The 20,644-nt window shown below is 38.9% G+C and overlaps 2 protein-coding genes across 4 annotated transcripts in view; one reads left to right on the top strand and one right to left on the bottom strand.

Moving 5' to 3' along the window:
* Positions 1–5,037, top strand: part of mtrex (Mtr4 exosome RNA helicase) — a 27,197-nt gene extending 22,160 nt beyond the window's left edge. The window contains exons 22-27 of the mRNA XM_052567823.1: positions 684–847; positions 1,001–1,106; positions 1,561–1,617; positions 2,142–2,304; positions 3,652–3,756; positions 4,778–5,037. Of these exons, the coding sequence (XP_052423783.1) occupies positions 684–847; positions 1,001–1,106; positions 1,561–1,617; positions 2,142–2,304; positions 3,652–3,756; positions 4,778–4,830 (648 nt within the window). The 3' untranslated portion in view covers positions 4,831–5,037. The remainder of the gene's footprint in view (positions 1–683; positions 848–1,000; positions 1,107–1,560; positions 1,618–2,141; positions 2,305–3,651; positions 3,757–4,777) is intronic.
* plpp1a (phospholipid phosphatase 1a) lies at positions 4,919–20,644 on the bottom strand. Of its 3 annotated transcripts, none has more exons than XM_052567824.1 (6): positions 20,253–20,644; positions 17,273–17,427; positions 11,002–11,282; positions 8,251–8,308; positions 6,410–6,586; positions 4,919–5,430 (listed from the first exon to the last, which is right to left on the bottom strand). In XM_052567824.1, exons 1-6 carry the CDS (start codon positions 20,308–20,310, stop codon positions 5,311–5,313), a joined length of 849 nt encoding a protein of 282 aa, XP_052423784.1. In that variant the 5' UTR covers positions 20,311–20,644; the 3' UTR covers positions 4,919–5,310. The 3 variants fall into 3 exon arrangements, with proteins under 3 accessions (XP_052423784.1, XP_052423785.1, XP_052423786.1); XM_052567825.1 differs by lacking the exon at positions 17,273–17,427 and adding an exon at positions 12,253–12,404 and having other exon boundaries at positions 20,253–20,634; XM_052567826.1 differs by lacking the exon at positions 20,253–20,644 and adding an exon at positions 12,253–12,404 and having other exon boundaries at positions 17,273–17,397.

Below are 20,644 nucleotides of genomic sequence, written 5' to 3'. Positions count from 1 at the left end.
ATACTAAAATAACTAACTCTAAATACTAATGACAAATGTGTCAAGTGTTTTTGAAATGAAGACCCACTTCCTGCTTGTCATCATCATCATCTCCATAAAAACCCAACAGTATTACTGATGTTGAACAGTAAAGACTTTTTTCTTTTAAAGAAAGAGTAGTGATTGCACATGAATCCACTCCAAATGGAAAGGTAATGAATGATCTTGAGTAAAATCCCTATTCTGCAGTCCCCAGAAATACATTGAATGAAGTCACATGACCTGTCTCATTTTTTCCTAAGTTAGACTCATTTTTGCCCATGTTTTGTGCACTTGAGGCAGATGGTGGCGCTGTCTCCACCCTGGCTTGGTTTGGTGTTGTAACAGTGTGAAGTCAGTGCGTTAAAACATTATGCGTCAGCCATGTTTTCTACGTGATGCTTTCATCAAGTTTGTTGATGCGTTACACGCAAAAGATTTAACCTTACACGTTCAAGCGCATGTTTACAGATGTGGTTTGTTTGAACCTTTAAGGGTGTAAGTGTGTGACAGGTGTGTTGTGACTGTGAGAAGTGCTGTTTAGTTTCTTCCTGGAACATGCGTCTTTGAAATGTATATTTAGGTAACGTTTCTGATGTGTGAAATCACACATTTAAAACAGGAAGTGTGTGTCTTCTCACTGTCAGTGTACTTGTCTGTTTTAGATTGCAGGCGACATTAAAGCGGCGAAGCGTGAGCTAAAGAAAGCACGCACCGTGCTGCAGATGGACGAGCTGAAGTGCAGGAAGCGTGTGCTGCGGCGCCTGGGATTCGCCACTTCCTCTGATGTCATCGAGATGAAAGGCCGTGTGGCCTGTGAGATCAGCAGGTGGGGTACCAAGAAAACCAAAATAAGCACTGTTGTCATTCAGTTATATGTTGTTCACAAGTCTAGTTTAAAGACAGGCATGAAAAGCAGCTGTTATTCTCAACACTCGGGCTCGTTCCTGAACCCTCCTGTGGTGTTCTTGTGTGTTTACAGTGCAGACGAGCTGCTGCTGACAGAGATGGTGTTTAACGGGCTGTTCAACGACCTGACGGCGGAGCAGGCCACCGCGCTCCTCAGCTGCTTTGTCTTCCAGGAAAACGTAAGGCCAAAATGTCCTCATGCCACATGCTGAAATGTGGTCGGGGTGTAACATGAGAGAAGTCGATGGGTTATGACAGTTATGGGCCCAAATAACCTGCTGTGTTTGGCTTGAAATGGTCATGAATGAGGTTATTTAAAGGCCCAGCTTCTATTTGAGACTTGAAAAGATAGTGCCATGTTCACTGAATAATACATGCAAATTAAAAACCGATTGCTTTGGACAATCCTGATCTCAATGAAATTAGACCCTTTATGTTTTCTTATGTCACTTTCACTTCACATTTTTAACAGTTATTTGACGTCATCCATGCTGAGTCCTTGCTCACAACTGCCTCTCCCTTGAAGCCTGGCAGATCTTTACACATGGTTTAGAAAATTAAAGTGCACATCTTGCGTGTTCAATCCAGTGTCTCTATATTCCCTTGTTTGAATTAGCTTCTCTCCATCCACAGGCTAACGAGATGCCCAAACTGACGGAGCAGCTGGCCGGACCGCTTCGACAGATGCAGGTACGGTGTTTGGGAGAGAGGACTTGGGTCAACCACCCTGAAATTCTTCACATTACAGGATCACTATCACACGCACTATTTACCAAATAACACTTAGACTCCCGACACTGTTTGCGTTCAAGGATTAATCTGATTGGTTTCCTCAAAGAAACAGTTTGGAACAGTTTGACAGTTTTTACTGTGTGAAGTGTTTGTGTGTGGGCACATGTAGATCAGTTTGATGGCCTCGTTTCACAGCTTCGGCTGCTGTGACTGTAAACTGTTCACGGTTGTTTAAAGCGCTGCTAAAAAAGCATAAAACTAAGCAGAAGTATTCCACTCTAAATACAGATGTCACTTACTGAGCCTGTGGAGTACAAAAGCAGAAGTTCTGCAGAATGTCCCAGGGGCTCTTTTCTTAATCTTGTTCCCCATATGTTTTTTTTTTAAATGTCACCTCCATCATAAGCTCTCCAAGCATCTAGAATCTTGCGTTTACGGATGCTGTATCATTGTGAATGACTCGCGCTCTGCTGTGGTTGTAGGAATGTGCCAAGCGTATTGCTAAGGTGTCCGCGGAGGCCAAGCTGGACGTGAATGAGGACACTTACCTGAACCAGTTCCGCCCGCACCTGATGGATGTGGTCTACACCTGGGCCAACGGCTCCTCCTTCTCTCAGATATGCAAAATGACAGACGTGTTTGAAGGTACTAGTTTATTCGTAACACATCTCGCAACAAATGTATCTATCAAAGTTACAATATTTTTGTGATTTAACTGAAGCCAGTTGTGTTTCTTGTACACAAAGTAAATTTTATTATTTGCACGAGTAGATTACATACAAAGTCAATGTAAAGACATGAATAAATGTGAATTTGTGCCAAGCAATGCAAATTATGTGAATTGGGTGATGCGATTTCTACGTGGGATATGCCTCAAACGTGTCTTCTGCTCACAATTTCTGCTCATTTGTTTGCTAAAACAAATCGGTGAAGAGCTTATTGGTTTTATGCTGTACCAGAAAATGGAGTGCGTTATGCGAGGGTTTTATTCACGTAAGTGACATGAAAAACATCCTGCGAGTAATCTAGAGCACGGATGATGCAAATATTGATTCGCTTTTGGTGTATGCACACCGTTAGACCATTGGTTCTCATGAGCATTCACAATTCTTCACTTTATCTACAATGTTGTTAAAGATGCAGCCTATGCATGTAATTTATTTTGGCTTTATTTAAAATAAAGATTTTGAAATTGCAATTTAGTAGAGCCTATTTGATCCATGCTATTGATCCTCTGATTGTGGAGGGGGAAAAAACTTGTTTATATGACAGATGGATGATTGATGGACTTTTTTCCTGTATTGCCCAGCCATAAATCCCAACGATGACATACTTAATTCTACTATAAAAAAATACTATTTTCATATCTCGTTGATATGAAATGAGCAAATGTAATTAGTCTGTGAAACTATCAGGAATCAGTGATGTTGTATTGCTGACTTCATAAGTACAACACGGGGCATGTTGTGAAATAAAAGGATTTAAAATGTATTTTCAGCACATCTTCTCCCAGAAGCCTCTGCTCTGAGATTTGGCCGTGTCTGAGGCATGACGTGAGTTTTGAAACGCAGATCTCATGTCTTGTCAAGAAAATTCCCCCATCTGTCCGTGCTCCAGTTCCTGAGTGAGATTTTGGCTGCATTCTTGTGCATTAGCAAACAGCAGAACACTTGTAGTGATAAACTGCAGCGAGGGAGAGATGTTACATGAAAAATTTCACCTCCAACTGAATTGGGCTGCATTTCCCAAAAGCATCGTAAACCTAAGTTGATCGTAGCTCCATTGGTTTCAATGGGTTTACAATGTACGCAGCCCTGCTCTCAATAGAGATCTTGGCACATCATGCCAGCACATGCCAAGAAAAGGTTCATAGATATAAACATGGCTAATTCAACTGGACAGTGCAACTATGGGTTACAAGCACTGAAAATGACCGTATGTGGTTGGTATGTAGTAAGTGCGAGGAGGACTAACTCTCTCTCTCTTTCTCAGGCAGTATTATCCGCTGCATGCGCAGATTGGAGGAGCTCTTGAGGCAGATGTGCCAGGCAGCCAAGGCCATTGGAAACACAGAGCTGGAGAATAAGTTTGCCACGGGTAAGACCTGCTCTAGACTCGTGGTGTGACTCATTGAGCTAAATAGAGCCACGTGCACAGAGTATCCAGTTTATTGTGGGCAACGTCTTGGAAAGATTTAATTATTGATCACATTCTGAGAACCAGTGGACGTGAGATACAAGATAAAAAAAAAAGGAAAGATCATCTCAGCATGCTGAATATCAGCTGTAACAGACCTCCATTCTCAAGGGGGCGCTAGAGTTCCCTCTAAATGTCGGTTTCGTTAGACCAGATGTGGTGTTTAACTGAATTGCATGTTCATAGCTAGCCATCTAAATTGCTCTTTCATTGCCAATTTAAAGTGAAAAACATTTTGCGCTTGGCTCGTTCATACTCTTACATTTTGGATTTGTCACCAGACATGAGTTTTTAGAATGAATCGAGGCTTGAAATGAAGCTTGTGGATCTAGAAGAATCAGCATTCATGGGTTCCCTCAGTACAGTACACATCTCGCACGAAAGCTTCTCACAGGAACAACATAGCAGACTCTTTAGCATGTTTCTTAGCTAATAACATTAAAATATGTTGATCAAAATTGATTCCAATAGGTATGGTTGTTGACTTGCAGCTAATATGCACAGTATTCGATTAGCTAACAAACACATCAAAATCAAATCTAATATGAATGGGTGTTAGCATTTTGCTTAGCTAATTACACAGTATTTGATTAGCTTACAAACACTTTGGTCAAAATAGGTTCCGATAAAGTTGAATGTTAGCATGTTGTTATGCTACTTAATTATTTGGGTCAAAATTCCAAGAGATGGATATTAGCATGTTGTTACACAGTATTTGGTCAGCTAACAAATATATGGATCAAATTATTCCAATAGAGTAAGATGTTCACGTATTGCTAAGCTAATTACGCAGCTTTGTTTTAAACCACACTTTGACACTGCTTTTCCCATTTTTTTTTTTTTTTTCTTCTACTTCTGTCAGTGTATTGAGGGTGATTGGGTTTTGTTTTGAAACTCAAACGCGTTTTCTTGTTTTCCGCAGGTATAACGAAGATTAAGAGGGATATCGTGTTTGCTGCCAGTCTTTACCTGTGAATCCAGAGAGTTATAATTTTCTGTTTGCTGTTTTTTTTTTTTTTGAATTTTTTTTTTGCATTTTGCATCAAAACAGTGAAGGACAGAATTTACATGAAACCGTTTTATTAGTGTTTGTCAACGAGCATAATGGGTTTTTGTTTCCATCATAAAAGCGCAACATAATGTACATAATTTTAACAATTTTAATAAAAAAAAAAAAGAATATATAGTGATTTTTTTTTTTCATACAGATTAAAAAAAAAAGGTTTTTCTTTTGTGGCTTAATATTAGTTTTTGGAGAGATACACAGGAAGCTGTGATAGCAGCAGAAGCAGTCCAGCCAAGGCAACGTGGGACAGTGTCCATAAAGAAATCCCCAGAGGAGAGCGTCTGGAGAACATGAAGCAAGGTTACATTCACAGGTTTCCACCCTAGTGGTCTGCCCTCGTAGTGGGTGCACACTGAAACCCCTTCCCATCCACAGAGGCTCATCGTAGCTTAGTTTGGGTTTTCATAATGATTTCCGTTCGTAGGTGTCTCTTGTAATGTGGTGTGTGGGATCTCTGCCTCCTTCTGTGGTTCGACTTTCTTTTTGAAGAAATCCGACACAAAGAAAACCTGTGGGGCGTGAGAGGAGGGGATATGATTGAGCTTTACAGTCAGTGTTTAGTGCTCATACTGTACAACAGAAACTGTCACGCAAACCCCTACTTGCGTTGAAATACCGTTGACTGAAACTGATATAAAAAATGGAAAACAAGAATAAAAACAAATTTAATTGTAAGGTAATGTAAACTATTAATGAATACCATTATTAATCTTACAATTATATAATTAAATAGTCTATGTGTCTATGTTTATATAGTTCTTGTTACTTTTCATTTAAATTAGTTTTTTTTACTTAATCTTAAAGAAAATGGGAAAAATTTACTGAAATAACTTAAAAATATTATTTTATTTTTAAAGAGAAACCTGATGAACACTACAGTATTAAAAAAAAAAAAAAAAAAAAATATTGGTTCTGTTATAACATAAAGATCAGACAGTCATATGTTAGTGACACAAGGAAGTCAGACATGTAAAGCATGTTTCCTCCCCAGGAACTAGGGACTTTTGGGCGGTCCACTGCAGGAACCAGGTTCTAAATAAAGTTCCAGGTAAAAATGTGCCACTCAGAAAGACCCTGAGTTGAACTCGATAAGTCCAAACTACTGAGGACACAAGTCCCAAATTTGCATATTTTTTTTTTTCACTGAAATTACCAGGAACCCCTCCCAGACCTGTTGCTTTTTGTGTTTCCACCGTGGTCTAAAGTACTGTGAAGAGTAGGCAAATAATCTGGTGACGTAGGTCTGTACGCATTTCTCAATACAAAGTATGCAAATTTTGGACTTCGAAACACATTTTTAAATAGGTGCCATCTTAATAAATAACATCCTAATGAATGGTAAATCAGCATGTTTAGAGCCCAATGTTTAGACCATGATGGAAACACAGACAGGAACATTGTTCCAGGTAATTTTAATAGAAAAATGACTTTTTGGGTGAACTTCCTTTAAATAAGCAGAACTCGTCTGTTTGAGATCATGTCACTCACCACTAGTAAAGCCACGATGGCTCCTTGTATGAGTCCTGCGAGTACATCACTCCAGTGGTGTTTGTAGTCTGAGACACGGGACAGTCCCGTATAGATGGAGGCGGCGATCAGGAAGAACTGGAGTGTGGGGCGAAGAAGCCGTGCCCATTCAGCTTGCATTCTCGCTTGAAGATAAAGCTATGAGAAAGGAAAAGATCGCGAGGTTTAAGACTCACTGCCTGCTGAACTCGTACAGCATGGGTCTTCTCCGATCCTCATGTGCCGACCTAACTAACACGCGGTCATGTTGTGTTTTTGTGTTACTACAGTTCCCATGCTAATTCTTCATCTGTTCGGCATTTTTTTTTCATGTTTTCTCCTGCCTGAGGCGATGTACCAGACGTGTACAGGCTTCCTTTCACAGAAACCAACCAAAGTTATTTTAGTCAACACAACACTGGGCCTCTGAGAAATGTGAATTATGCTTAAATATTAATCATTATGCTATCACCTTACAGGTCTTGTTGTCAAAATCATTACTCATTTAAAGGTTTGGAGGAGTGATCTGAGTAGAACGATAGTTTCCAACAAGGAATCAATGTGGGCAAAACAAGGTCTGTTTAACTTCCACTACATGTAGACGTGTGCTTGTGTAACTGTGTGAAACCCTAAAGTCAAAGGTTTGGAAACTCTGTAAACACAAACAAAGAATTACTTTGACAAGCTGATGGGAAGAAATCCTATCGCTCAACCCCACGCTGGGCAAAGATTCCCAGAAATCACTGGGAATACCTAAAAATACCCCCTCCAAAAAGTGCACACAAGCTCAAGAATCAGTTGTAGGTTGTATTTCTGGTTGCTTGTAATCTTATCTGAATTTAAACCGTCTATTTCAGGATTAAGAGTCAAACACTTCTGATAGGGAAGCAGTAAAAAAAGAAATAATTCAATGTTGTCTTTGAGTTTCACTGAACATTGACCCCAGGTCTGATGTGTTTATTTCAGGGGTCAAATGTGCTGTGAACTTTAGCCACATGTCCTTAAAACTCTCATGATAAGATTACTCCGCTGAATCAATACACCCCAGCCTGACAGATAATGGGTATTTCGCAATGGAAAAATCAAAGCAAAGCCTATAGATCTACAAACATTTATCCCATTTCCTAGTCACTCAGTAACAATGATGGTATTTAATGGACCAGTTTGGGCCTGGTTTGTTATTGGGTTATGTAATGCTGATTGTAGTTAAATTATTACCTGATCAACCAAGAACATAAATTATTCATTCAGTGTGAAAATACCTTGTGAATATACATTTAGGAAAAAACATTGAATCAAGATAATGTTATTTACTCACCCTCACGTCCTTCCCAAACTACTTTTTTCTTCTTCTACTATATAACAGAAGAATCAGTTCTTCAAAACATCTACCGTTTGTTCATAAAAGTCAAAAGGGTCCAAACCAGCAGTGGTCTTTTTGGTTGCACTTTATTTTAAGATCCAGTTATTGCTAATAACAAACTATTAACTATGACTTTTGTCCCAATAAACTCCCAATTTGCTGCTCAATAATAGTAAGGTAGTTAAGTTTAGGTATTAGGGATATATAATATGGTCATACAGAACATGTGCTTTATAAGTACTAATAAACAACCAATATTTTATATGCAAATAAGCAGATAGTTAATAGTGAGAATTGGTCCCTGTACTAAAGTGTTACCGTCGTCTTTTATGTTCCACAGAGGAAAGCAAGTCATACAGGTTTGGAAACACATGAGGGGGAGTAAAATGATGACAATAATATATTTCTGGGGGACTATCCTCTTAACATATGGGTTAAAACATAAATAAAAGACACTTACTGCCAGGAACAGCATACAATACATGGAGAATGAGGAGTGTCCCGAGTAAAACGAGAGTCTGCAACAAAAACAATCGAAGAATCAATGTGGGCAACTCAGAAGGGCTGTTTAATTACCTACTTCATGTAGGCATGTGCTTATGCAACACTATGAAGCCTTTAGTTAAAGCTGACATTTGTTTTGCTAATCTGTAAACACAAACTAAGAATTGCTTTGACAAACTGGTGTGATGGAATCCTAACATTGAACCCCTTGCTAGGCGAAGGTTTGACATGTCCCATTTGCTCCCAGTAAACACACTCTTTAAAAAGCACATACACACCCTTTTCCGGGTGATGAAGGCAAGCTCGGGGGAAACGCGAGCTGACCGGCAGGGGAAGCGCGGAAAGCGTCAAAGAGGGAGGGTGGTCTGGCTATCCGGTAGGCTTTTGTGTGTTCCTGTTTACTTAAGCTCAGACCACTTGTCGACTAGGAGCATCCGCCTAGTGACTGATGCCAAATAAAACTTGAATCATTCAAGCTGCAAAACTGCCATACAACCATTGCAAAACATGCGCATTTCATATCAATCTACTTAAAAGCAGAGTTTAACCAGATCGGGCCAGTGTGCAAGTTATAATGAGGCCAGATCTTAATGTTCTTGTTTGCCGATTGAATTACAGACCCGGTCATGAGACGAGAGACAAAGCAGAGCTCAAGCCAATCATCTGCGAGTGGGACAAACTAAAATAACGCATTGCAGACTGCATATTCTGAGAGTAGCGGAGGATAAAACTGAACGAAAGTGCAACACGGACTGAGCTGCTTCAGATTTTTTAATCATTTATACCTATAGCTGGATAACTGTCTCACCCAACATGCAAATACACTTGCTTGCCTATCCAGAAGACTTTCCTGAGGAGAACACTCTTGTGTGAAAGGTGATCTGGGTTATTCTGGGCTCAGACCCTCTACTGCTCTTTATTTGCTCTATAAATGGCCTCGTCTCCTAGGTAAACACTCGACCTCCACAAAAGAGGTGCTCTTCCAAGAGAGAGAGATGGGAGCCACACCTATGTTGAACGAGAGGGCCTGGGATACTGCTGGCCTTGAGTCTGGCCCAAGAACCCAAACAGAAAGCTTGCGTGCCCTGAAATGGCTAACCGCAGGATTAGAGACCGCTACAGCGTGTGAACCACAGATTTCCACCAAGAGCCTGGGTGGCCAACAATGTGGACAACTGACCTCAAAAGGAGTTCATGGTAAAGACACTGGAAAAGCCCTTCATTTCAATGTTAATGAGGGAGTTTCTTTTCAGTGCAATGCCAGATAGAAAGCACTCATGGAACATATGAGGTCACAGTAGAACTAGGGCTGCTTATTGGACACCTTCATGTAAATCCTCAGAACTACATCTAATTCCTAGTTGGACACATCTATCCCAAAAGGTTCAGAGGAAAAGTTATGTTGAGGGACAAGTTTGTCTATTAAGGAATGCAGATGCAGGCTAGAGAGGCTGGGAAGTTTCCAGGATGGAACCACATTAAAGAACAAATCTGAGGGATTCCTACTTCCACCCCAACGAAAAAAACTTTCTTGCAACTCTTCCATCCAGAGCAGGACCCCCAGTAGTGCAGGGGTGTCCAATTCTGCTCCTTGAGCACCTGCAACGTTTGACGCCACACCTACCTAGAAGACCTTGATTTAGGGCTAGAGCTAAACTCTGCAGGACAATTGGCTCTTCAGGTGTAAAATTTTATCCTGCGACCTTCCTGTAAAGTTTATTTCCTAAACACACCTGAACCAACTAAACAAGGTCTTTAGGATGACTAGAAGCTTCCAGCCAGGAGCACCTCATGTTAAAGGGTTAGTTCACTCAAAAATGAAAATTCTGTCATTAATTACTCACCCTCATTCGTTCCAAATGATAAAGCCCTTTGCTCATCTTCAGAACACAAATTAATATATTTTTGATGAAATCTGAGAGCTTTCTGACCCTGCATACACAACAATGCAACTGCCGCACTTCAAGGTCTGGAGAGGTAGTAAGGACTTCATTAAAATAATCCATGTGACATCAGTCTCTCAACAGTAAATTTATGAAGCTATGAGAATACTTTTTGTGTGTAAAGAAAACAAAATGCCTTTTTTTCATCGATTTCTTCTCTCTTAGACTCATAAAATTATTGTTGAACCACTTTATGTCACATGAACGATGTCCTTACAGTTTTCCTGGGCCTTGAATGTGGTAAAGCAAAAATCATTTATGTTCTGAAGATGAACAAAGGTCTTACAGGTTTGGAACGGCAGGGTGAGTAATTAAAGACAAGAATTTAAATATTTGTGTGAACTACCGCTTTAAGGTAACGAGAAACTACTAGTGACCTATAAGGGAGTGTTACCAAAGTTCCTTTAAGGCAATTCATGTCACTTGGTGTTCATCTTTGAAATGTCTCTCGAGCATATGAGTGCACCTCCTATATCTTTGAATAGGGAAACATCAAATTCTCCAAAACTTTTCGCCAAGCTTACGATTAAATTCAGATTTGAAATCACCAATGAAATCTTACAACTTTATCATAAATATTGTTCATTTTGCTCAAATAGCATTAAAGCCTGTGTTAACACGCTGATTTCACTGATTAGCGATTGGCTCTTTCATTCAGAAGGCGGGGCTTCCTGTGATAGAGCGGCTAAGTGTTGCATGTTTCCCCATTCAAAACTATACAAGTGACACGTCTTAGGTATTCTATAGTGTTAGGTGTTACCTACCTTCCTTCGTTGACCTTGGTTAAATCTCCAGTGCAGTTGAAGTCCTCGATGTAAGCCCCTGTTGTGCAGTTGATCTTCGTCCAGTCCGGTTTGCACACATCCAGGAAGTGTGGCCGCAGCCGGCCGATGGAATACTTGGCAATGTCAGTGAGTGATTGGCTCATGGCGGCACCAAACACGAAGGTGCCAAGGGCCTTATAGATACAGGCCACATAACTGTTGCAGAAAGACTTTGATTTGACGCGGTTTAGATAGACTGAAAGGCACTCCCCTATGATCATCTGTGATGGAAGAGGAAGCAAAAAAACATTTAATTCTCTTTATTCTGATGAGGTGGTCAAGCATTTGTTACAATGTGTTAACTGTTTTGATTATAATAATTTAGGATTGTTTCTGATTCTAATAAGGATGTCCAACACGTACAACAATAGAAGACAAGATCAAACAGTAGCACTTGACAATGCAGCCATCACAAGGATTTCCTTAACAAATGTCCTTAACATCACAGTGACCCATGTGTTTGGATTGAAAGCCATGTTTTACTTGAGTGCTTTGGTGCTGTTGTTTTTTCCTTGTTGACAACCGTCTAGTGACTGCAATACTGCTTCCTCAACGATCAGGTATAGAGCTTGGGTAATGTATATTAAGTTGATACAATTCTGTTTAATTGCTTTACTTTGAGCTCACATGGGTGACTGTGATGTTATAAAGATGTCTGTGTGTGTGTGTGTATAGGAAATGTTTTACATATTGGATAAGCTCATTTTAAACAAACTGATGTTTCTAATACCCTTGAAAGGACAGTGCTGGATTGAATATGCTATCACACAAAATAAAAAAAGCCAGCTTTAAAGAAACAGTTATGGGATGTAACCACAGAGAGAAACTCCTACTCTAGTCTAAGTGTGTCACCACAAGACTGTCTGTGGTATATGGGCTTTCGTGAGAAAATATATGTAGGTAGAAGACCATGATTCCTTTCCACTCTATCGGTTGCCTGGTCTCTTCAACCTGTACCATAAAAGTAGCCATTATGACGCTGTACTCCAAGTTTTCAATTGGCGCACCATCCCTTTAAGCATCCATCTACTGAATCTCCTTTGAACTGTGGTTAGATCTCAAAGTCCTGTTTCTCAAGCTGGCATGAGAACAGACGTACTGAGCAGAGAAGCACACAACACACATTACAGGAGGAGAGAGATACAGGAAGTGGGTGCGAGCTGCCAGTGTAAGAAACGGACGGGCACTTACAGTAAGCACAGTGATAGGAATCATTACTCCTCCTAATAACGGATAAGAAATGGTGTCTTCTTTATATGGGTAGTTGATAGAGTCATCGTTACAGAAAAATCCTCGTTTGAATGATGTGTGTTGTATTGTGAGTATTGCGAATGGGAGTCCAACTAGCAAAAAAAAAAAGCAGTGAGAGAAACAAAAGAGTTAATAAACAGAGGTTAACAAAGTGCCTCGCACCCTATTCTCTCCAATTCAAGTAAAGGCTGTTCTCCTCTGGGAGGTGCTCGAACAGAAAGAAAAGCCGTGAGTTAGACAGACATCCAATTTTCTACTTTAACACAATGAACAAAGGGTTAGCGAATAGGTGGTGTGGCAGCCAAGGTTGAATTTTGCTAAAAGTTGGACTTTGTTTTTAAAGTAATGTAGGATTATTCTTGTTAAAGGGTGTTTTATTGCTTTGTTTTTTTATTCTCCAGTTGTTTGGAACGTGTCATACAAAGCTCAGATGATTGAACAGCACACTAATGGTGATGAGCAGATCTCGTCTCAACATCTTCATATAGCAGATGGTGTGAAATCCTCATTTTTCTTTGTCTTTCAAGCCCTGTTCACAACTGACAGCCATGTTATGCAGATACGGTTTTCCATAACTTTTTCCATATGGTTTCGCATCATTTTATTATATGACTGCATCATATAGAACACTGTAAACACTCACACTAACATTAACTTTTCCAGAAACTCTACCATCTTCCATTGCTAGTCGCCACATTTGCTGAACACTTTGGTCAGTGTGAACAAGGCTGTAGAGGCTTGAACAAGGCTTTTTTTTTTTTTTCACACCATTATGTTATAAAAGAGCTCTTAAATCCTGCTCCACCACAGTTAGAAACATTAAAGTGGCAACATAAACATCAAAAAGGTGCAAGAAGGGTAACTGTGGTTAGACACCACCAGCAAAAACTTTACAAGCCTGTTGGGGACATGAAGGTTACTCAAGCGTGGAAGCAAAGCATGTGGTAGGGATTAAGACGTTTACCCAACATGCAGTGAATATGGTCTGCTGAGATGTTTGTGTGCGTGTTAAGTCCATGAACCGCTCAATCCGCTAAGAGCTGATATCGGTCATGTGGATCAGAGCAGGTTAACTAGCGCCAACCGAGGTCTCCTAAAATTACACCGTATCTTCTCTGTATCTCCGGTGAAAGCTGCACTGTCATGCTCCTCGATGTGCTGGCTGCACGTATGGGATTTCAGAGTCATTAGGAACATCGGTGTAACTTTATCGGCCGTTTAGATCATCACTTGCATGCTGCCTGGACTGGACGGGCAAGTGGAAGATAAGGGTTGCTTAGAGGTCAAACCCAAACCTTGCAATATGGGAGGTTTGAGGGTTTTCTCAAGCTTGTGGGTAATGGGAAAGAAGTCAAACAGGGTTATTCATGGAAAGGATTGCTGAAACTTTTGGAGATGTTTTAGAGGAAAAAGTATGCCATCTGTAGTGCTCCAGAAGATATCAACTATCCACTAGGATCACATTCTAGATGGATCGCAATATCCTAGATATGTCTTCCATCGGGTCTAGAATTTAATCTTAAAACTGTTTTGATACAAATATGTATGTAGTTAACTATGAAGTAAGCATGGCACTTGAACATGGGTAATTGAGATATGACCAAACGGTGATCCTTCCTAAACATATTCAGGAAGTTTCTGTGGTTTGGTTGGTAAACCCATGAACCCTCTCTTAATGAAAACCACAAACTTAGCCCAATTTTCAGTTGCTATTAAAAAGGGGCGTTTTAAATACATTCCCAGCCCAAAATACCTCAAATCGGAGCTAATCTAAAACAGCTACTTTAAGGCTAGTTCTTGTACTTGGTGGACATCCTTGGCTAAGAAGTTAATGCAAAACAACATGCCCAGAGTTCCCCTACACAAAGAAACAATGGATGAAAATGAGCTGCCGAAAAGTTTTTATCCCAGCACCGTCTACACCAAACACCAGTAGTGCATCAGAATACACCACAACTAAATTGTAGTCTACACTGGAAGTGTCTTTTGCCACACCTTCAGTTGAAAGACTGTTTCTAATTTTGACATGCCACATACTTCTGACACTTCTGCTTGATCTTTGGTTTCTGGCCGGTCATACTTTGTTTTTAACTGTATGCATATGTATTGTAGCATGACAACAGCTTTTACTAATTCTCAAGAAATGCATTCTGCTTGTGTTTAATGTTATTTCTGGTAACACTGGGCCGTATTTATTGCACAGATGCAGAACGAATTTCTTAAATATGTAAAAATTTTGTTTTCAATTAAATATTACAACTTATGTAAAAAAAATTGGCCAGATACACATATGTGATAAACATATTACTTTCATGTTATGGCTGATAACCAATATTGAACATGAATTTAGGCATCATACCATTACAAACGTACAGGATAAAAATTAATATTACTTGGATTTAACCACTTGATTCATATGGATTTGTTTTACGTTGCCTTTATGACCTTTTTATAAGTTTTGGTCACCTGGACTTTCAATAGAGGAACAGAAACCTTTTAGGTTTCAATAAGTAAAAAAAAATCTTAATTTATGTTTCAAAATTAACCAAAGTCTTATAGGTTTAGAACAGTGTTAATTTCGTTGACGAAGACTATGACGAAAAATATTCGTCAACTAACCTTTTTCACGGACGAAAACTAAATAAAAACTAAATAAAAAGTCAGATATGATGACGAAAAACGTGACGAAATATAACTGACACTTTAGTCAACGAATAAAAATTAGACGAAAATATATGGGCGGGACGAATGGAGAAGAGATCCAATCAGAGCGAATCTTTGAGGGTAGGTTGATCTATGCAGAAGCAGCCGAGCCATTTTAAAAAGTCGCGGCAAATGCAAGCGCAACAGCTAAACAAACGCAGCAGCAGTTACACAGAAAAGAGAACAAAGATGAGTTTGCAGAAATTCACACAGTTTCGAGGACGTTTTCATAACAGTTAAGTTGTTTACACAGGGAACTACACTGCGACCTTTTGAAATGCCATTTGGACCCAAATTTTTATGGGGTCGTAAATGTATCACTGATTATTTTTGTACCTACTTATGTGTAATGCTATGTTTTAATATGAGCATTTATTAAAACAGAAATGTGTATTTTAAGAATACGTTTTATAACGTGCTCCGAGCATTCAACGCATCAAGTTGGCTTCAGCCCCGCGATGCAGGAACGCTGAACTGAGCAGATGGTTACGCGCAACACTGAACCGAGTTCTCCTTCAGGACATTTGCGTCCTCCTGCACCTGAACGAACAAATACAAATCGCATTTTAAATAAACATAAGAAAAAGAGCGAAAAGTGAAAGAGCTCAATTCAGCAGCGCGGTGTTCTGGTGTTCAGGGAGCAAGCAGAGACGCGTCTCAAAGTCTTCTTGCTTTTGTACCGACAACAAATACATACTAAATATGTCGAAATACCCGTCTTGGAAAGTGTGTTCGAAAAAGTCTGTAGTTATGTCTTCAGTGAAAGTAAAGAGTTGGAAAGAAATCGGATGCGTATCTTTATAATGGATGCATTTGTCTCTTAAAGTGACCGCGCCTAATTTACTAGCTCTGCTGTCAGTGTCTTTAATGTATGAAAATGAAAGTAAATCACTCACTGCTCTTGATTTAATTACTTTGTAGTTTTAACAAGAATTTATCCAAAGTCAATCCAAAAATCAGATAGAATAGATTATATTGTTTTACTAGTGACTAAAAAATAATAGGGACCTGACCATGTTTTGCTTAAGTGTTTCTTTCTTTAATTGCTAATGCAACCTTTTCACACCACAGACTGAACCAAATTAAGCATTGCATCCGACATTATCAAGATGAATTTGTTGTTCTGACACAGTTTAATCCTGAGTTATTGTCATATTTTATTACCAATTTCTAAACTACAGGCAAATAAACTGTGATATTGTAAGAAACGTTGAAGGTGTCTGAATACATTTTGGTTTGATTGTGTATTTTATTTTACAGTGAAGACTATGCAGTGCTATTTTAAATGAACAAAAACAAACTTAAAAAAAAAGTAAACTTTGTGTAAATAGCACAAATAAAAAATTGAATGAACAAACAATACAAATATAATATATGTGGTTGTCTATTTCAATAATACTGTACTTCATCTTGAAAGAATGTCATATGCATTGCATATCATTCAGGACGAATGCATATCTTTTTCAGAGAGCATGTATATTTTTCATTGAGAGCAGGCCTTATGTTTATTTTATAAATACCATTCCATAACAGACTGATGGAAACATTTAGTCAAGTCAACTAAGTTGACTTTGTTCTACTAAAAAAAAAAACTAGACTAAGACTAAAAGACTTAAGACTAGACTAAGACTAAAACTCTTATGATATTTAGTCGACTAAAACTAGACTAAGACTAAAACATTTCAGATGACTAAAATGTGACTAAAACTAAATGGTGTGTTATTCAAAAGACTAAGACTAAGACTAAATCCGAATTCGCTGTCAAAATTAACACTGGTTTAGAAGGACATGAGGTTGAGAAAACTGACATTTTAAATGTTTGGGTGAACTATCCCTTTAAGTGCAATATTATTTTACTACCACAAAATTACCCATACAAGGAAATTAAGTGTTGCATAGATGCTTGCAGCTCCAGCACTTCCAGCGTAGACACCTCAAGCAACAGAGGTCTCTTCCAATGTAGACACAATGTTAAATGGCCAGATGCGATCCCAGATGAAGCTGCTTTCAATCCACCTAATAAAGCCAATGTTGAAATTGCATTTTGCACCTGTTCAGTGGTCAGGAGTCATGTTGAAACAGCTGCTCTATGGTGTCCATTTGTCTGTTTGTTCATTCTAAATGTGACTGCAACAGCCCATTAAACTCTCAAGAAGAATTGCCAAATATCCTTCGAAACAAGCTTGAACGCAGACTGCAGATCTGTGAGGGAAGACGCTGGGCATGTCTTGTGTGGTTGCTATTTGGGATTACTTACAATACAAATTGGAAGTGTGAAGCCCATTGTGTAGAGCACAGTGGAGGTGACTGTGCTGGAGTGGAAGGGATAGCTGATGCTCTCATCATTACAGAAAAAGCCCCGCTGATACGGTTTGATTTTAACCAGGTTAAATGCTGCAAGCGGGAGGCCAGCTGTAGGTGAAGAAGGGTTAACAATGGGTTAACAATTTGATAAAGGGTCCACCAACCAATCAAACGCAAGGGCTGGTTTCCAGTGTTGATGAATGGCTGCTGCCACCTAAGAGATACAGATTACATAACGGCTGTGCATTTATAATGACAAAGACTGTTCAGAGAGCACACCTGACAGGTGCTGCCATAGATTGTGACTTTGAATATCTCTTATTATAAAGTGCCATATGTAAAGTTGATAGTGTCTGATGACTGTTTAACAAAAGGTCAATGACATATAACAGCGTCCACAATAATGAATACCTAAAGGATAAAGATAAAAAAACAGTTCTTAGAAATGCACACAGTATGTTTATGTTGGTTTCATGTGGTTTTTAAAAATAAGTTTACATTCAATAACTTGTGGCGTACTCATCAGATAAAATGCAATAAAACTATTTTAAATGTTATACAAAAACAAAACCAAGAAAAACATACAATTTTCTTTAAATATCATGAATTAAATTATAAATATAACTTTTGAGTCGCGCCACATGACATTTTGCATCCTGAACTAACCTAAATTATCGGCTAATTTAATAAACTTACAGATCTTGACATTTATGGGGGTTTCTATGATGTCATTTCCTGTCTAGTTTTTCCTTTTTCCTACATGTTTCTACATGGTCGCACCACATGACACTGATTTTGGTGAACAAAGGTTTTTCAAGTATTAAAAAGCAGTGAAGCGGTTTTGTTAAAACCTTCCTAAAAAAGAATACAGTATTATTAATTATTATGCTTTTTTATAAATTCCGGTATCAAAACAGTTGCATCACCCTGACCAATTATCAATAATTGATAGTACTTAAGAAATTAGCACCACCTTATCATCAATCTCCCAACATCAAAGGCTAAATGAATCATGCTTCAAATTTACTGTCTTCCTTTCTCAGTTCACTCAATCCAGACGCACTGCTTATGTCACATACAGTCTCCTAAATTTTTGCTGACACTAATGTGTCTTTGTCCATCCCATACTGCACTAATGTGACCTGACGGTGTAAAGTCTAACATGAGAGCTCGTATGTAAACTCTGAATCCTCTATAGCCTCAGCCTATTGTTGCAGCTGTTGCAAAGCATTATTGGAAAACAACACAAACCCTCATTCATAGAGCCTGAGGCTCTTCTCCCAGGAAAAGACTGTGGCTCTGTTACTGAGGCTAAGTGCATGTGACATACGCACACGTATAGATAAAGCTGGCTGCTCAAGCTGAAAGAAGGAAGAGCTGAGGAGACGCTGACTTGCTCTTTGCTCCAATGAAGCTCCATTGTAATTAAAATGCCAAACCAAACATTATTAGGAAAGCCTCTGGGCTGGCTCTACTCTTCTGTGTATTCCCATAGTCGGTGTTTAAGTGGTACCAGTGCTATGTAAATATGCATTTGTGAATGAAAATCAAGGCAGGCAGCTGATATATGAGTATCTGCTTGACACTTATAATTGTGAGCCACTTCTCAATATGATCAGTATGTGTTATAAATTGCCAATACTACCACAATACAAACTCTAGTTCGGATATTATACTTCATTACACTTAAAATACTTCTAAAAAGCTGAATCTTTCCTCCATCTTGGCACATTTATCAAAGAACAAGAACAAATAGCCTTCATATGAAAGTGACTCATGGATACTTTGTGGAAAGTCCAATCTGTTTGTTCCCTGTGTAAAAACATGAAGACATTAAAAACAGGTCCTGCAGTGCATGGAAAATTCCAAGATAAACACAGATCAAAACTTCCGTCATAAATGCTGTAGGACTGAGCCGGGATTATTAGAAAATAACTAGATTCGGCATATAATCGTTCATTAAATCACACGCTTCCCACACAACTTCACCAAAGAGTTTCCAAGACTTGTTCAGTCATTTGCGAATTTTTAGATAAGGATTTGAAATAATTATAACAACTTCATAGGAATAAATCACATTATCATGCATTATAATGGAGAGTGGGGCTGGTTTTCACATTGGGATATTTGCATAAATGCTCCAAGAAAGTTGTCATATGTATATGTCAGAAATTCATACAACTGAGTATAATATCTGTTAGTTGAAAAGATTACATGATCGTTTTAAATGTTACCTTTTTAGGTTTCAGGTTGCGTTGTGACAACATACCCCATATAGTGTGACAACATTAGATCTGCGGTTGGGGCATGTTGTCACAGCAGGTGTGTTCAATCAATCTTTATAATAGACAATCATTTTAAACTAAGACGTTAATGCATGTTGTTATACAGAAACGGATATTATAAATATTAAATAAAATATGTACTGGGGTTAAAAATGGTAACAAGTAGCCCCACCTACTATATACATGTGTGTGTGTGTGTATTAGAGTAAAGTTCATGGGGTTTAAAATAAGATGTGATTTTTTTTTACGTGATCTTCCGTGATGTTTCACTTGTATTCCTTTATACCCGGAGTCATTGTTATGCATAAACTCTCTGCATAAAAGGAAACGCCCTGATATCATGGAAACTCTGATCAATCGTGTAGATGAAGGCAAGCACGCGCTATGACGCACACTATGGGTGTATGTGGTTTATATGTCAGTACCATTGTTACAATGTTGAATCCCATGCAATTAAATAACGTGCATGGCTACATGCATCTAAAACAACTGACACGTCTTTAATATATTTATATATCAATATACTGCACCATTATATCTTATCTGTACAACACATAATAGCGCCAACGATTTAAAATTATTCTCACTTACAATGTATTCATATAAATTCAGGGAATACAAGCAAGACGTTATTAAAACAGTGCTTACCGAGTATTAGGCACGCGACGTCAAGCAATATAAAGGGGATTCCTCTGGTTTCAAACATGGTGTCAGTGTCCTTCTGTGGGTCGGTTATGGAGATAAGGCTTAATTTAAGGCGTCCTCAGTGTAAACAGACCTCTAGCGTTAGTGCTCTACTGATCTGCAGCGACGCGCACCAACGCGAGCGCAAACACTCTTAATAACATTGACTGCGCAATGGCGACTAATAATCAGCCGGAGAAGAGGCAGAGCGAGCCGTTTGGTTGAAGTTCCTTAGATAAGATCACCATTTCAATGCATGAGGTTAAGAATAAGCAGTGACGAGCCGGCGGTGCGATTAAATAGCCGCGAGAGTCTTTGGACTCCACACTACTGCGCTGTCTGTCACGATGTACAAC

Source organism: Carassius gibelio, chromosome B10, assembly GCF_023724105.1.
Source record: "Carassius gibelio isolate Cgi1373 ecotype wild population from Czech Republic chromosome B10, carGib1.2-hapl.c, whole genome shotgun sequence".
NCBI classification, from domain to species: Eukaryota; Metazoa; Chordata; class Actinopteri; order Cypriniformes; family Cyprinidae; genus Carassius; species Carassius gibelio.
The sequence above is the reverse complement of the archived record's forward strand: the minus strand, read 5'-3'. Positions and strand labels throughout refer to the sequence as shown.

Excerpts from the sequence above, each read along its gene's own strand:
- plpp1a (XM_052567824.1), bottom strand. The coding sequence starts at position 20,310 with ATGTTTGAAACCAGAGGAATCCCCTTTATATTGCTTGACGTCGCGTGC. Across the intron at positions 17,428-20,252 it reads CGTCGCGTGCCTAATACTCG|CTGGCCTCCCGCTTGCAGCA; the intron begins GTAAGCACTGTT and ends CTTCACCTACAG. Across the intron at positions 6,587-8,250 it reads ATTGTATGCTGTTCCTGGCA|CTTTATCTTCAAGCGAGAAT; the intron begins GTAAGTGTCTTT and ends CCTTTCTCATAG.